Source organism: Macrobrachium nipponense, chromosome 42, assembly GCF_015104395.2.
Source record: "Macrobrachium nipponense isolate FS-2020 chromosome 42, ASM1510439v2, whole genome shotgun sequence".
NCBI classification, from domain to species: Eukaryota; Metazoa; Arthropoda; class Malacostraca; order Decapoda; family Palaemonidae; genus Macrobrachium; species Macrobrachium nipponense.
The window spans coordinates 47,060,859-47,079,113 of record NC_061103.1 but is presented as its reverse complement, the minus strand read 5'-3'; the positions used below and the strand labels follow the sequence as shown (position 1 = coordinate 47,079,113).

Below are 18,255 nucleotides of genomic sequence, written 5' to 3'. Positions count from 1 at the left end.
GCTCAAGGTATGGCTGAAGGAGAAAATTTAGTTAGGGATTTTGACAGTGTTGGTGATAGTGACTCAGAGCGAGAGGGTAGTGTGATTGAGGATGTGAGTGTCAATCCAGGTCTTTCTTTGTTTGAAGATCCTCCGCGTACTGGAACTATTTTTGAAGGGCAGGCTAATTTGCAAATTAAACCAAATGTGTCCACTAACCCCTTTTTGGTAGAAAACCCTGTCCCAGTAAATGTAGCCCCAGTACAGCCTGTAGTGTCCCAGGAGGACAGTGAATATAACTTAATTTGTAAGAGAATAGAGTTAATGAAGCTCGAGTTTGAAGAGAACGAGAGGGTGAGGCGGCATGAGCTAGAGATGGCCAATGTAAATTTGGAGTTGGCTAGGTTACAAGGTTCTCCTAATAGATTGAGTACGCCCTGTGGACCATCTGCTGATAAATTTAATATAGGGGCAGCTCTGAAGTTGGTCCCTGTATTTGATGAAAGAAATGTGCCTGAATTTTTTAAGGCTTTTGAACGGGTAGCTACCAGGTTGTCTTGGCCCACCGAGATGTGGACAGTCTTAATTCAGTGTAGGCTGGTGGGCAAGGCAATCCGGGTGTATAATTCTTTAGAGGAGGGTCTAGCCTGTGATTATAGTAAAGTGAAGGCGTTGGTCCTCAAGGCTTATGACCTTGTCCCTGAGGCCTATCGCCTAAAATTTAGAAACTTTTCTAAGCATGTTTCCCTTTCATTCGTGGAGTTTGCTAGGCTCAAGGAAGAGCAATTTGATGATTGGCTAAAGAGTCGACAGGTAGCCTCTTTCTCCTCCTTGAGGGAATTAATGCTGTTAGAAGAATTTAAGAAATATTGTAGTAAGGAACTGAGGATATACTTGGAAGAAGTAAAAGCGGTCAGTCTAAGTAAGGCGGCTCAGATTGCCGATGAGTTTGTTTTGACCCATCGAGCGGGCTCCGGTAATTTTGGGTCCCAGGTTATAAATTTCCATTCTGCTAGGCCAAATAACTTTATTAATAAATCTGGTAATATGGTAGATAATAGGGTAAAACATTCAGGTGTTCCAACCTATTCTAGGAATGAGAATCGCCAGGGAAAAGTCTCAAGTGGTGGGCACACTAGAGTCTTTTCCAAAAACAGGTTAATGTCTGGTAATGTGAGCAGAGGTAATGGGACCTGCTTTTGGTGCAATAAGCCCGGGCATTATCAGTCTAATTGTAATGCCAGAAAGAGGTATCTCCAGAGAAATGGTAACAATGTTGACAACCCTATATCTTTAATTACAAACAAGGCTACTCCTACTAATCCCAAGGTTGATAATCCATCAGTGATTGATAGTGGTAATATGATTAGTGGTGATGGCGGTAATGTGAATTCAACTGGTGGTAGACAATCATGACTCTATGATAAATATATCTGGCCTGGTAGACTGGTTACTGATTCAGGAGTTCTTAAGGTGAAATTTTTGCGAGACACAGGGTCTGCTCGGTCATTAGTACTGAAAGAATCATTGAATAGTCTAGTTAAATATTCAGGGAATTATGTGGTTCTGGGAGGGTTCCCGAACACAGTGGTTTCAGCTCCCTTGGTAGAAGTTGAGTTATCCTTCCCTGGGTATAATAAAGTAACTGAGTTGGCTGTTGTGGAGTCTCTCCCCATTCCAGGTATTGATGGTATTTTAGGAAATGACATGTTAGACCATAAGGGTCTGGAATTATTCCCTATTTTGACTATGGACACTTGTCCCGTGGCTGTGACGACCCGGGCATCTGCTAAGGCAGCTAATTTGATAAATGATGATGACTTAGATTTAAGTAGTTTAGAAGTAGAGTTAGAAAGGCCCGGGCCAGTAGATAGTCCTAGTAGTATTAGTGATATCTTGCAACCCGATTGGGACCGTTTCACGTTTATTGAGGCTCAGAAACAAGAGTTTGATTTTGAGTTGGGTGACACAGCCGATTTAACTAAACCAAGGTTTTGTGTAATAAAAGGTTTGTTATACCGAGTTAGTCGCCCATCTACACATGATCTGAACAAGACTTCTCGAGTGGAACAAATTGTGGTTCCCTCACAATTTAGGGAGGCTGTTTTGAGGTTGTCACATGATGATTCTTTTTCTGGTCACTTTGGAGTATTTAAGACTTTCAAGAGGTTGGCAAAATGTTTTTGGTGGCCAGGATTAAAATTATCAGTGAAACAATTTGTTAGTAACTGTGAGGTTTGTCAGGTGATGGGAAAACCCAATCAAGTAATCCCTAAAGCACCTTTAAATCCAATTCCTGCAATTGGGGAACCTTTTGTAGAATTGGTAATAGATGTGGTAGGGCCTTTGCCCAGAACAAAGACTGGGTTTACTCATCTCCTGACGATTATGGACAGGGCTTCTAGATTTCCTGAGGCATTCCCAATGAGAAAGATTACCTCCAGAGCAGTATTTGAAAAGCTTATTGAATTTTTCTCCAGATATGGACTCCCTCGTAAAATTCAGACCGACTGTGGGACAAATTTTACGAGTAAGGTATTTAGGGGTAAGTGTGCTGAACTGGCCATTCAGCACACTACCAGCGTACCTTATCATCCAGAGAGTCAGGGTGTGGTGGAAAGATTCCACCAGACACTTAAATCAGTGTTAAAGAAATACTGCTATGAACAAGGAGAGGATTGGGAAAGAGGGCTTCCCTTTGCTCTCTTTGCTATAAGGAACCATCCAAATTCATCTACAGGTGTAGCTCCCTTCGAGCTGGTGTTTGGACACAGGGTACGTGGTCCGTTGGAAATTTTCCACGAATTGCTTGCATCTGGTCAGAAGGGAAAAATTAATGTGGTGGAATTTGTAGAGAATTTACGGAAGAAATTAGCCATTGCATGGAAATTTGCAAGAGAAAATTTGGCTTCCTCCCAAGCAGTCATGAAATCAAATTTTGATAAGAAAACCAAGGTGCGGTCGTTTGAGCCTGGGGAATTGGTATTGGTGTTGAGTACAGACTCAGACAATTTTCTCGAACCAAGGTATAAAGGGCCCTGGAAGGTTTTGAGAAAATTGTCTGAGGTGAATTATGAAATTGAAGCCCCCGGGACCAAACGAAAGTGCCGGGTCTTTCATATTAATAGATTAAAATCTTATATTTCATGTGGTAGAGATCCTTTAGCTATTGTATATGAGCCTGTGTCTATGGTTGTAGAGCCTCCAGAGGATAACTTTGAGGACTTAGTTGGTCAGGTGTCTTCTGATGCTCTCTTTAATAATATTCAAAATCTAGAGGTTTTGAAAGGAGGGCTTGACCATCTGGAAGTTACCCAGAAAAGGGACATTATTAATTTAATCTGTTCTTTTCCAGAATTATTTCAGAGTTCGCCAGGTAGGACAAGGTTGCTTCAGCATGATGTGGATGTGGGCAGTGCTTCCCCTGTAAAGCAGAGTCCTTATCGACTAAATCCAGTGAAGAGGGACATAGTCGAGGAGGAAATAAAGTATATGCTGGAGCATGACCTCATCCAACCTTCAATAAGTCCTTGGAGCTCTCCGATTGTTCTGGTCAAGAAGTCTGACGGGAAGTTCCGCATGTGTGTGGACTATCGAAAGGTTAATGCCCACACCAAAAATGACTCTTTTCCTTTGCCACGTATTGATGATTGTCTCGACCAGATAGGTTCTGCCAAATTTATTACGAAACTAGATTTGCTGAAGGGTTATTGGCAGGTTCCGTTATCTGATCGAGCCCGTGAAATCTCGGCATTCGTAACTCCCTTTGGTTTATATGAATGCAAGGTTATGCCATTTGGGATGAAAAATGCCGCGTGTACTTTTCAGAGGCTTATGAATAGGGTAATTTGTGGTTTGGAAGGCACTGAAATTTATATTGATGATTTAGTTGTTCACAGTAATGATTGGCGAACTCATATGGTAAGGTTGAGAAAAGTGTTTGAAGCTTTGAGGGCTGCCGGTCTTGTTGTGAACTTAGGTAAGTGTGAATTTGGCAAGGCCAAAGTATGTTATTTGGGTCATGAGGTTGGTTTGGGACAGGTAGCCCCGAAACAAGCCAATCTCGAGGCCATTATAAATTTGAAGAGGCCGTGCAATGTCAGAGAAGTTCGGAGAGTTCTCGGTATGATGGGCTATTATAGGCGGTTTGTCCGAAACTTCTCGGACATTGCTCAGCCGCTTACTAAGCTATTAGAAAAAGGACAGAAATTGTGTCTCCTCAATGTGAAGAGTCTTTTATTAAACTTAAACTGGTGTTGGTGTCAAACCCAATATTAATGTCTCCTGATTTTCAGAAACCTTTCATTATTGCGGTGGATGCCAGTGATGTAGGCATTGGGGGTGTCCTCTTTCAGAGAAATGGGGCTGGAGAGGTTCGTCCTTGTTTCTTAACTTCATCATGCCCGTAAGTTATTGGCAGCGGAGAAAAGTTACTCCACTATCGAGAAGGAGGCCTTGGCCTTGGTTCGTACTCTGTTACATTTTAAACCCTATGTGACTAATTTCTCTTTCCCTATAGAGATTTGGACTGACCACAATCCTCTAGTGTTCATCGAACGGATGAAAGGATCCAACCAGAGGATTTTAAGGTGGGCTCTGCAGTTGCAGGAATTCTCTCTGGTTATCAAACATATTAAGGGATCTGAGAACCGTATTCCTGATGCCCTTTCTCGTATGTAATCTTGGCTTTTGTCCCTCCCTCGCCCTTCTCGTGTCTTCATTGGGTTTGTATTAAAACTATTATTGCATAGTAAAATATGATGGCAAGTATGTGTGTGAGTATGAGTGAGTCCTTATCTTAGGGTTTAGTTTAGATGTAGGTTTGGTTAAGTGCATTGTTTTTGTATGTTCAACCTCGGTAAGGTCTATCAGTTTTTTTTAGTACTCGTTCGAGTCTTGGTTTAGCTTCTTTAAGTGCCCTATTGTCTGGTTTGGTAAGTTTTTCGTTTCGTGAAGCTATGCTTCTTTTGTCATGTATATTGTAATAATTTTCATAACCTTTATTTTTCAGGGTTGTTTAAATATTTATCTTGATCTGGTTTTGTATCTCTATAATATTATATTAATTCCTTTTCATTTCAGCATTCTTACAGTATTTGATTTAAAAAAAAAATGTATTCTATGTGAATAATTTTTTTTGTTTTGGGGGAGGAAGGTATTAGGTTAACGTAAAACTATCATTATCTCTTTAGTTGATTTAAATCAGCCTTGTTTACTTTTTTGTTTACTTTTAAGTTAAATTTTGCTGAGTATGTTTACTCTTGTGTCACCGTAAGTTAAGTGCTTTACGATTGTTTCAGTGTTTTTGCGCCTCCTCCTCCTCTTTTGTGTATTAGTGAACTATCGTTTTAACGATTGTTATTTCTTTTGCTTTGAGTGTTTTATATACTGGGAAGGTGATGAGTGGACATGGTCGACCGGTCAACGGGAGTTCGGGTCTTGACAAGCTCTCACCAATACTGTTTCCTGTCGCAGCATATATTTTGATTTGGAGGACGACTTTGGATACTTACCTTTTGGACCACGCACTTGGATATTTCCCTCACGGATTCGGGAAGACGCAGATATACGTCTCTTGTGCGTGTGTGTCCCTGGAAGTTGGATCACGGCATTTTCCGCGCAGGTGTTGTTGTCACCTGCGACCTTCACGCTGCAGTGGGGAGTTTCGCAGAGGCTGTCATCTGCGACCGCTGTTTCTGCCCCGTTTTTCCCGTCGGAGGATTTTTACGGGACCAGTGTCGTCGCTGTATACCGGCACTGGATTCTGGATTTACCTGCCGTGTCATCCTCGTACAGCTGTTATACGGGAGTGAGAGCTATTGACTCGTGAGGTGGCTAGTAGGGAGTCTGTCGCCAGGTAAGACGTATTATCGTTCCTCTTGTATCGGGAAATGTGTTGCCCTTCAGTACCTGGCGTACAGTATTTGCCCTTCCGTTAGCAGTTTGATGGACTGATTACGGCCCTGAATTAAACTCCTCTTCTGGTACTTCACTTGAGGTGAAATTGTTTATTTTGTTAATCTTATTTACAAATATATATATGTATAAGTTTACATGTATATGTTGTCATATTTGTTTGTGTGTTAGTATTTAGTGGACAGAGTTCCACATTGTTTAGCTTTGTGTTGTAGGTAGGAATATTAAGGTTTTCCTTGTTATCATCTCTTACTTCCTTCTACCTTATTATTATTAGGTTATTGATTATTTTGGCTAGCCTTATTTGGATCCACCTTGTTATTATCAAGTGTTTTCTCTCTTGGGGTTTTCTCTTGTTTAGGGCTTAGTGTATTAGCTTTAGGTTTTCTTGTGAGTTCCCGAGAACCAGGTATTTGTTCTCTTTAATATTCTATACAATTAAGTGTATTTAATCTCACAAGGTTGATTTAAGTCATTGTTCTAGTTTATAATAAATATTGTTAAGTTTTCTTGAGTTTCTGTTTCCGTCCTTCCTTGTCACTGAGGTACATTTACTGACTGCAATCCTTAAGAATATAAAGACCTAAAAAGAACCTGTACTGCAACCTGGGAGGTTGTAACATGCAGATATTATTACACATAAGAACTTAGACTTCAAGTATGAGCCTCTCGAATGTCCCGAGGTCGTCGTACGAGAGATCTGGTCAAGTGTATCTCGTTCAGATATGTCTAATAAAGAGACTTATATAAAAAAAAGTAGATTGACAATGAGATTCAGGACGATGTATAGCCAGCCTTTGTAACATCCTTGGTGAATGTTCACACTGTCTCTGCCAGTTTCTCAGCATGAGATTGTGGCACAGAAGCCCACAAATCAAGTTTAAATGGATTCCTAATCTTATTTTGCAAACTTTCTGGGTCTTTATCACTTACATATAACGATATCTGAGAGTTTATGAGACATACTGTTGACAAATGAGAATAAATAGTTTTACTGTGGGTTTCAACCTAGAAAGTGTTCGCTTGAAGTTGAAGACTTATGCTACACTGAGCTTTCTCTCCGGCAGACATCAGGATGTGCAGAAGGAGTATAATCCCTACGACTAACTTGTTTTGCACCAAGACTTTTATTAGTGGATATGGCTGTAGGCAACTTCTGGCTAGGGTCCTTTTCTTTTGGCCTGGCTTTCTCTCTCTTTCCTAAAGCTTTTGGTAGAGTTGTTATTGTGTAAACTGGAGTTGTAATCAACTGTATCCCAGTTCCTTCGTAGTCAGGTTTTCTAGGCAGTAAAAGAAGTTCTCCATTGTCTGCCTTGCACAAAGTGACTGGCATTCCGGTTTCAATCCTGTTTAAGCTAAGAATTCTTGATGGATCTCTTTTTGGATGCTCTGACTTCAGTATTGTTTCACCCTGTGGTAAGGGATGCACACTCTTCGTTTTTGGAGGCATCTGGCCTTTGTTAGTGACTGGACTGACCTTTGTTGGCGAAACAGCGAGGCAGATTACCTCAACTGGGGATGGAATTTCTCCCTGAGCAGGTGGCCCTCTCTTGCTTAATTGAAAGTGTGTTTCTTGGGAAGAAAGGTCCTCTGGCATCTCCCTCAAAGGAATGGTTAAGGGAACGCCTTCATGGTGATATCCTTGAATTACGATGACCATCTTCAGGAGTCTCATATAAGAGTTTCATAGACAAGCAAGTCGTGGTCGTATCTATGAAGGAGGAAGAATGCTTGTATCCTGAGTCTTCCAGAGATGACGCCTTTTCTGGTGATCTCACAACTCTGTCTATAGGCAAGGCAATGCAAGGTAGATCTGATTCACCTATGGAACAGGATAAAGATGGCCTCTCCTCTGCTCCAGCCATTTCCATTTCATTGTCAGATTCTGATTCAGACACTCTGAGTCTTCACTTTGATCATGGGATAGGTTCATCCTCTGAAAATATTGAAGTAGTTTATATATCTAGACAAGACAAGATGCTAAAATGTATATTTTATATAAGAATATACTAATAAGTGTTTCTGGAACAGTGCTCACTGTCAGTGTTCCCAGTGCCACACGAAGCAAAAGGCCTTCTATGAGATATTTCCATAAGAACCAAAATAACACAGCTATTAGATAAATCATGAATTATTGCTAAAGTATGTTAATGAAGTTCACCTATAGTTACAATGATTGAGTTAGAAAATTGGTAAACATGTACTGTTACATTAAAGGGTGCTAAAGATAATCATTCTTCTAAAAAAATGACTTGCCATATAATATCCAAATTAAACTTACTTGTCTATTTGTGTCATACAGTCGACGTTGCCGAGGTGACTTTGACAAATGTCTTTGTACCTTGCCAGTCAGAAGAACTACATTTCCAATATCTTCATCGGTAGATGCATGATTTTCATCTGTCCCCTCTCTGTCACCAGGAGGGTAGATGTGCGTGGAGTAAACAAACATTGGATCTAGTAGTTCCTCTTTAGGGTGTTCCTCCTGGACACACGAGACAACGTCCAAGTGTTTTATAGACTGTACAACATCAAGGTCTAATCCTTCAGTAGGGGAGGAGGAAGCCGGTGTCTTCCCACCAACTGGTTTCCTGGGACAAGTGTAGGACCTTCTAATGATGACTATCACAGACAAAAGCAGCACCAGAATCGCCCCCACAACTCCCAAGGCAGCACCGATGCCTGGAGAAACCTCTATGGCTGATTCTTGTACTGAAAACATAAGATAGTAACCGTTACATACATGGAAATAATCACTTGTTAGTAAAATAGTTAAACTGTTGAGCCAGCTCCCCATTATGAAAGTGATGTGTGGATTTTGAATGTGAATGAAGGTTGCTTTACTGGACATTGAAAGATATGTGGTGATATGTTTAAGGTGTAAGATAGGCAAAACTACAACAAAATGACAACAATAGTAGTCTAACCTGGAGCTGCTGTATGTTGGGCACTGCTAGTCTGAACCTTCATGGTGACAGGGTCACTTCGGCCTCGAATGTTATGACCCACGATGTTCAGAATGACCCCTTTCCCGGACTCCATGCCACTGACCACCCACTCAGGATACTCACTGTTTGGAAGATATGTTTAAAATGACAGGTGAGCTACTGAATATCTTTGTATAAAATTTTTAAAAAATACAATTAATTACCATTGACATAGTGGTCTGCCTTACCTACTAATATTTGCAAGGACCAGACCATCTTGCCACACTTCCAGCAGGAAATTCTGAGGCAGCCCTCCATCAAATCCCTCCAAGCAGGCCACAGCAATGGCTGGTTTAAGAGCATCAGGGTTGACATGTGTGGCCGAGCAATTGGTGGGCATATCAGGTGGGCCGGCTGGGACTAGGTTGACAGTACATGGCTCCTTCTGATGGCCGACGTTATTCGTTGCCCTGCAGAGCAGTCGACCATAGTCTTCCCTCCTCTCAGGCATGACCGTCAGGGTCGACGTCAGTCCTTCGATGATGTACTTGTCCGAGGACAGGATCTCCTCGCTGCCGTCAGTCCTCTTCCGCACCCAGGACCAGACCAAGTTGGAAGAAGGCTCGGCCTCCACTGTGCACCTGGCCTTCACCACTGTCCCTCGAGCTGCCCCTAGGGTCCTCTCTCGACCTGCTGACCCTGCACATATGGGGGCATCTGGAAACCAGCCATTTATTTGGAATTAATTGTTAGTCAATAAAAGGTTATCTCACCTTAATACCCTTAAGTATTTCGTTACAAGAAAATAGATTTAAAATGTGTCCAAGAGGCTTTATGTCTAATATGTCTGCCTTTTCTAAGTGGTCAAGTTGCTTCTCTTGGCTGGTAAGATGGTCAGTGGGTCTTTTGTATAAGCAATGTTACTAATCTGGGTAAGGTTCTATTTGTCAAAACATTATTGGAATGGAATAAAGAATTTAGGGCCAAGGCCAAGCACTTGGACCTATGAGGTCATTCAGTGATGGAAATGAAATTAAGACTCTGTAGGTCTGAAATATGTAACAGGAAGATAACCTCCCAGTTACACTATGAGATAATTGCAAGGAGAGTGTAGATAGCAAGATGGAGAAGAGAATATGAACGGATATACATTAAAAGAAATAAAAGGGGTTGCAAAGATCCTTTGGGAATGCCTACAGTGTACCCCGTGAGTTGCACTGATGGCACTAACCACTACGGATCAAAACATTATTCATTTCCTCACTCTGGTCAAGTTATCATATACTAACCTGTGTTTACTTAGGTCATTGAAACATCCTTCTGCCCTTGTGTTGAGATACTCTCATATCCTCATTTTTCATTCGATTTTCATTCACACATAGGGATGAGAAAATCTTTGCTTTATCTCACTCATTCTAACACTCCACTACCTAATTATTTAATTCATCTTTCTTACTTCGTCTTACTTTAATAAACTTCTTTGAAGCCAAGTAGTTTTCACTTGATTCACTTGAAAATAACTGTCATTATCCAATTCATTTATTCGTCATACTTTTAAGTTCGAAGAACCAAGATGATTAAATTGTACCCTGAGACATTTTTCCCAATTAAGCAATAATTACACGTTGAGATGATAGTCCTTAAAAGCGGTTCATTCATTTAAAGATAGTAATGAAAGATTACTCATACCTCAGCTTCATTAACAAGACACTAACTTTAGGTCCAAAAGTATTGTAATTATCTGTAACAGATTATAATCTGTAAAAGCAAATTGCCATCTTGTGTGATAATTATCACACAAGATGGCAATTTGCTTTTATTTTCTCTTCTTCATTTCTAAGGAGTTTCATTGATGTTATAACTTGCCTCTGGAACAAATTTCATTTGTAAATAAATAAACCTTATTTTTTGGTATAAAAAGGAATATTCATATTACTAGTTCCCAAACGTTTTTTTTTTTTTTTTTCAGATGGAATGCGTATTAAAAAAGTTATTAATATACCTACAATTCTTTTGGTAAACTTTTTGAATTTGCTCAGTGATTACAATATTTCATTTATCTCATATCACTGCTACATATCTTTTTATTATAATCATTTTCATTACATAGACGATGGAATATTATTTCCATGAAATCTCTCTTTATGATTAATCCCGTCAATCAAAACGATTCTTTCATTGGTAAATGTTATTTTATATATATATATATATATATATATATATATATTATTATATATATATATATATATATATATATATTATATGCTATCAGTTATTCACATAGGTATTGTGAATCTATTTTACCTATTTCACAACCATGAAGAGGTAATAATAATAATAATAATAATAATAATAATAATAATAATAATAATAATAATAAGATAAACAAGTAGAATACCACCCACAACCAAAACCACAACTCCACCATTTCAACAAGAAAGGACCGAACCTTCAGCCAACAGCCATTAGCACCCACAGAGAACAAAAGGCCTCATGTCGCAGCTAAGAAGGAAGTATCTCCTTCTCTTTTCTCGAAGTCAAAATTCAACAAGAAAAAATGTACGAAATCTTCTACTCTCGTGGGACATATTTTGCAAGAGAGAGAGAGAGAGAGAGAGAGAGAGAGAGAGAGAGAGATCACAATCAACAACTACAGACTCAGTAAATCATGAAGTTTTCTTTTACTGCTGCTTAGGGCGTCTCTCTCTCTCTCTCTCTCTCTCTCTCTCTCTCTCTCTCTCTCTCTCTCATTAAGAACTCCCAGAGATTCTCAAGTTAAAGGGAATATTGAGAAGCACATAATCCAGCATAATTAGGAGGGAAGGGAATTATTTCCAATCTCCATCGCGTTAAGGGGGAGGCAAATATCTTAGAATCTGAAGAGGAACAAGAGAGGGATTTCGTAACATCTTGCTTCGTTCAGAATTAAGACTTTGTTTTGTAAACTTACTTAATATAAATTAAGCATAAGGGACGTATCGTATACTGGGTACATACACGTATATTTGAAAGGTTAAGATAGTATATTGTGAGTAGTCATCACAAAAACTGCTTAAAATGACTCTCTCTCTCTCTCTCTCTCTCTCTCTCTCTCTCTCTCTCTCTCTCTCTCTCTCTCTCTCTCTCTCTCTCTCTCTCTCTCTCCCGGACAACAATGCTATTCGCTTAAAGCACTTACTACATTAAGTAGCATCCCCCAACTATCGTGTCTCTCTAGCAAGTCCTCATAAACCAACCACTTTCGGGAGTCCCTCATTCTCCCTCATTCAACCCAACCCCTAAACTTGACCCAGCAATCCGCAGCAGCCTCTTCTGGGTCCTGCTCAAGGTCAAATGACCCTCCGAGTTTATATTAGTCAACTCGTTCCCCTTTGTCTGTCAGGCAGCCCTCTAACTCACTAAATAAGTCGTCAGTTTTTTCTGCTTCCTTAGTTAAGCACTTGCCGTTCCATCCAGCGCTTCTTTCTGCTCTTTCAAAACACTTGCTCACATCACTGACCCTCCCAACATACCCACAGCACATTCATCTTCCAAATTTCCAACGCCCTCCAATCCTGCCAGTCTAGACTGACACAATTTCACTGCTGGATACAGCAAGACCACACATAGACACAGACACAGACACACTACAGCAGTCGCTATCACCAGCCATCGATCACCTTTATAGCATTTACAAATCCCCTTAACACGCCCAAACAGGGGGCGGAGGACACGCCCACCCACGACCACCCTATCCTCTTCTATCGACTCTATTTAGTGACCATAGGCTTTCTTCTGGAGTTCCCTTGGTCTCAGGAATCAGGCGAAGGTGAGTGGATGGTCACATATTTGTTGTCTCGGATTCCTTATCTATCGTTTACCTGAGTCAAATTGCTTCTATGAAACGGTGTCTTGGTAATGAGATACTCTCGTTTATTGTTTAGTTAGTCCGTATATAATATATGAAGACTTATCCATCAATGTGCGCACACCACACGCAAATATATGCATTGCCTATCTCAGTAAACTTGTTGGAATCAAAGAAAAATTAAAGAGGCAAAAGCTAATACAAGGCAATCAAAATGCGACATACTTCGAATCGAATGATTTTGAATAAAAAAGATAATCAGGTTTCACTAAAACACATACTATTCACCCACACGGGGAGCTGTACCATCAGATCAATGACTCTATCGATCGCATAAGAGAATGTAAGAAACTCAGATGAAGAACAGCATAGAAAAAATAAATATTCCATCTGGAAACGCTAGGAGACACCATTAACAAAACCAGGACTCCATGATTATGGAATGCTGAACAAGCCTCGCTACCTTTGTCAAAGATTTGGGACACGAGACTTGTTTTGTCCAAAGCGAAGAAGAGGCATACGAGAGGTAGACTATAGAAGGCACGACCTGACCAGCTTCGTACAAAGCACGACCTTTTCGTACCTGCCTCATGCGACTCTGCAGATCCTCGAATGACCCTGTATGACCTTAGAAGGTCATTCGACTGGTGTGGCTTTTTCCTGTGAATTCTACATCATACGAGCGTTTTCTTTGTATTCGACGAGACTACGGGGTATATTAGCCAAGGCTAAAATTATAATTATATAAGTCAAATACAAAAGATATAGTATCTACCCATTAGATTAAAAAATCTAATTCATTAACGTGTCTATAGAGAAATATTATTTTTAAAAAATTACAAAAAATATAAGAAATTCATAAACTTTATTTGTCTGTCTTAACAATTGGTAAAATTTCGGAAATATTCGCCAAAGTAACAAAACAACTGAGAAATGTTATCAGAGACAGGGCTGATGAATTAAGCGCCCTATCATTTTCTTTATTCAAATATATCTACGGAAAAATTAACGTTCCTTTTTGTAGAGATAAGTAAATGAGCAATGGGGAGTATGTCGAGCAATATCATTTAAACTGCCCTTTTCATAAGAACAAATAAAATGAAGCCTTTTTATTTGATCTACATCAGTAACTTGAAAGTTGTTTGAGGTTGGAAGTTGTTTGAGGTTTCAGCTTCCTTACGAAGTTAGAGAAACAAAATTATTGGAAGTCATATTTCAAGTGAAAATTTGTTTGTCAGATATTTTTACGATATTGGTCAAAATTTCCTTGTGGCAACGAATCTTGATTCGCATTTTAAAGAATAATTTAGATTTTGGTGTATAATTTGAAATATTTATGGCTACACAACGCAGATATTATGTGTTCGTTATATAACTTCCTTTTCATTTTGTGAATCTATTAATTAGCGCTCCTTCCGAATCTTAGCTTTTATTTGGTAGGAACCATTTTCACCTGAACAACAGCTGAGGACCAAGATAACTGATATCTAATTCTGGGATGTACATTATTTAGTCATTTGATTTTACAAGTATAATTGGTGCCAACACAAATTCACTTATGCATTTTGAAATAAATATAGATGTTTTTTAATTTTCTGTTTTAACCATGCAAAGTTCCGTGTCCCAGCTGAGAATCGATGGAACTGCTTCTATTAAAACCTCTATTGATATAAACATCCACAAAATTCCCCTTCGAAAATCTACACAAGAAGCAACCAGTTTTTAAAATGACATTTGAAGGGTCCTGCGTCTACAAAGATTTGAGGATATCACAGAATTTTAAGGCAAAAAAAGGCTGCTGTTTATGGATGGTTCCAAAAACCTAAATTTTCCTTCGTAACCTCTTGTGATTCTTCTCAAAGTCGTGGGATTCGTTAACAGATGGACCTTTTAAGGAAGACTTTTCAATCTTTGTCTCTTTGGTGTAAACTGTAAAGTTTACAATGTAAAGGCAGCATGACTTTCAATAACTATTCTCTCTCTCTCTCTCTCTCTCTCTCTCTCTCTCTCTCTCTCTCTCTCTCTCTCTCTCTCTCTCTCTGCGAGATTACTTCATGTCAAAATCCGTTTTCTCTGAAGCTATTGATAGACGAAAGCGTATGAGAGAGAGAGAGAGAGAAGAGAGAGAGAGAGAGAGAGAGAGAGAAGAGAAAGGCCCGCATACAATAGGATTGGCTAAGGTGGCCTATAGTATACATTTGTTCAGCTTCCTTTTCTTGAGAACAGAATAATAATTCCTCGAGATTTCCAATCACCCTCCACCCCCTCCCCAACCTCCAAGACCTCCCCCTACTGCATAATGAACTTGGACCCACAGGAACCACCAGGAACCCAAATCTGCATCGAGAACTATCTAAAAATACAATCATATCTTCCATAGCCAAATTCTGTTCATAAAAATAATTTCAAATCCATCAACTTTTGACATGATTTACAAAAAGATACACAAACAGACGGAAAACAAACACACATTCATAATCACATGATGATTATAGCCGCGCTGTCACGTGAATGATTTATATGCTTTAATTTATGGAAGGATGATACGAAACTGGATGTCAAACCCGACCCGTTTCGACGCTATAGAGGAGAATGACTTCGGATAGAAAACCAAATCAGTCAGGCTTTATACCCAGTCTTTAATTTCGCTGGTAATAAAGTGTGACACACGCACACACACACACACACAACTCCAATGAACCCAGGACTCACGTTGGACTGTCAGCAAAAAGGTGTTGCTGACGGAACGGCCGTGGGCGTTGGTGGCGACGCAGGTGTAAGATCCCGAGTGGCTCCTCACGACGCCCCTGAGGACGAGCGACTGTCTGCTGAGGACGACTCCCGCCCTCACCCTCTGCCCGATTTCCTCACCCTCGTGGGTGGAAGAAGAAAACGAAGAAGATGAACAACAACAACAAGTTACATTACTATTTTGTTAAAAGCGATTAAGGAAAGTAGAGACCTTAATTTTTCCCTCGAAGTATCAAATATAATACTTGCAAATAACTTGTATAAATTTGTATTGGAGTGGAAGATAAGCGAAATATACATAGTTTATTTATATAATCTATAATCGTTTAGTTTTTACTTATGCGATATGGCAAGGGATGAGAAATAGGCATGAAGCTAAAAATACAAATCTAAAAATGATTTTAGTTCTTGATTCTTGAGCTTATTTCACAATCATAAGAATATTCTAGTCATCCTCATATCTTCATTTCCTGATTTACTTGTATCCAACAAAGTAACCTTTTTAAAGTATTTATTAAACCTTTAAAACTCTTTTGCTTAGAATGATTCATAAAAACCAATTCCAGTAAAACCGATCTTTAGTTTAAGTTAAAATCAGATCTAAAAAGAAATTGAGAAAACCCGTTTGATGCATCATGAAGAAAACTAAATTTATAACTCAGTTATGATCTAAATCCTGTGAATAATTTCCTCGGGCAAAACATCTTTTGAAAGCAGACTTGACATTGATTAAAGAGAGAGAGAGAGAGAGAGAGAGAGAGAGAGAGAGAGAGAGAGATGCCTTAGACGTGAATGAAAGAAATGAGGTTAGAGATAACAGGGCCTCACATTATGGTACCACTCGATGCGGTGAGACTTGGGGTTCGATTTGACGTGACACTCGAAGTAGACGTCGTCCTCCTCCTTGATGTTGTCGGCCTCCAGAGGTCTCCCGAGGGTGAGCTCCACGATGGGCTCGTCTGGGAATGAAGCAGAGATAAACAGATGAATAGAGGAATAGATCAATATGAAAAGCAAGATGTCGACCGGTGATCAGGCTACTGAGGCGGAAGGACAGAACGAGAAGGAAAAAGAATCTAGAGGATATAAAGAGAGAGAGAGAGAGAGAGAGAGAGAGAGAGAGAGAGAGAGATCTTGTAGGAACGAATAATCCCTACAAAACGACGCATCTCCTGACAATAAAAACTAAAAAAATAAAACAATAAATCTTTATAAGCATCACCCAAGACAAATGAGCAGGGAAAGTTCATTAAAATATTCCCTTATATTATTCTGCTTTTCATTCGCCTGGAGTGATTATGAAACAGAATACTTTTAAAATACGGGAAAGAAAGAAGATTAATTCTTCAATTTTATGTCTTTGAATAAAGTCATTACTCAAAAATATTTTAATTCGTTTCCTAAGTTTCATATAAGAATAATTATGAAATGAAAAGCTGAGATTTCAGTTAATAAATTTTAGAGTACGATGTCATTTGTGATTAATTTTTCTCTTTCTGCTTTTATATATTTTTAATTCCACTTATAAACTTTAATCAAAAGCAGATAACAAGAATTCTCGACACCATATTCCTATTGAAGATTACTTGAGGGAACTTTATATGCAGGAGTTAGAAGAATATTCTAGTTAGACCTCCAGAGTAATTATAAAAATATATTTAACGTTGCGTTCAATCTCTTCATATGAGTTCAGTAATAAAGGTTTCGTAATCTGCAAGAAATCCCTGTGCTTGTATCATTTACAAATCGTCTCGGTTGACAAAAAATAAATAAATAAATAAAATAAAATAATAAAGGAAAAATTGAAGCTGCAGAGTTTGTACAATCTATGACTTTGACATATTTATCATATATATCGACAACCAGATTTCTGAAGCATATTTACCTAAAGAGGAGCTTACGATTCTGCAAACAAGTTATCCATCAAATAGATATATTAAAAGTAAACAATGTGCTGTTAGAATCTTAGCAATATCACTACACACTAGATATTAATAGTATATATCCCTTCACTCAATGACTGAAGATGACGATGACAAGGAACTCAAGAACAATAAAAAGAGATTTGAATGACACACAAAAGGTTTAAGGGAAGACTTCTTTAGCATTGAACCAATAGAAGCCGAAGCCCGACTAGACAATCTACTTTCCATCTCCTTGTCTCCTCCGCCATCCCTCAATCAGCGAGCGAAGGCGCAATTACCTCTTGCACTCACAGAAGACAGTGAGCTTTCTCCTGTCTGACAGAGGCTCCTCCTCTTTGGAGAGGGCGGGATTCACACCTGTGCAGGTGACAGTCGTCCCGTCGTCTGCTCCCGTCACAGCGACGGTCAAAGTGGCTGTCGTGATGTTGCCGCCGTCTTGTATCTGTCTTGTTCATTGACAGGAGGGGTTGAGGTCTATTAGCAAATGGTTCGTGGAACACTGCCTTTTATTTTCCTGCTGCCAAACGTTATATTATAAAATCTGAAGAACTGATTCTCATAAATTCATTTCAGATTCACTAACGTCCAGTGAATAACAGGGACCAAAGGCTGAATTAGGGACCATTGCTTTTAACATTCAATAATTTCTATGGTCACAGGTGTAGGTTGAAAGAAAAAAGAATATTCCTCGCGGTTGTAAAGGAAATCGTAAAAATAATACTATTCATCACTATATGAATTTTTATTATATATAAAGATTGATTTATTTTTCTCAAAGATTTTTAAAGGTTTTCAAATAAAGGACCAAAATAACCAGGTTTTAAGGATATATATTAATGAATTATTTTGGAATCATGAAAGCTGACAGTTGAGAGGGAAAGTCCGAAAAAAGTTATGAGAGAGAGAGAGA

At 39.1% G+C, this 18,255-nt stretch overlaps 1 protein-coding gene across 1 annotated transcript in view; it reads right to left on the bottom strand.

Moving 5' to 3' along the window:
- Positions 1 to 5,375: 5,375 nt before the first annotated feature.
- The window catches only part of LOC135213187 (hemicentin-1-like), a 17,054-nt gene continuing 4,174 nt past the window's right edge, over positions 5,376 to 18,255 (bottom strand). The window contains exons 6-12 of the mRNA XM_064247153.1: positions 17,637 to 17,787; positions 16,249 to 16,379; positions 15,382 to 15,541; positions 9,071 to 9,539; positions 8,823 to 8,965; positions 8,177 to 8,607; positions 5,376 to 7,831 (exon numbers count right to left, since the gene is read on the bottom strand). Coding sequence (XP_064103223.1) covers positions 7,718 to 7,831; positions 8,177 to 8,607; positions 8,823 to 8,965; positions 9,071 to 9,539; positions 15,382 to 15,541; positions 16,249 to 16,379; positions 17,637 to 17,787 — 1,599 coding nt within the window. The 3' untranslated portion in view covers positions 5,376 to 7,717. The remainder of the gene's footprint in view (positions 7,832 to 8,176; positions 8,608 to 8,822; positions 8,966 to 9,070; positions 9,540 to 15,381; positions 15,542 to 16,248; positions 16,380 to 17,636; positions 17,788 to 18,255) is intronic.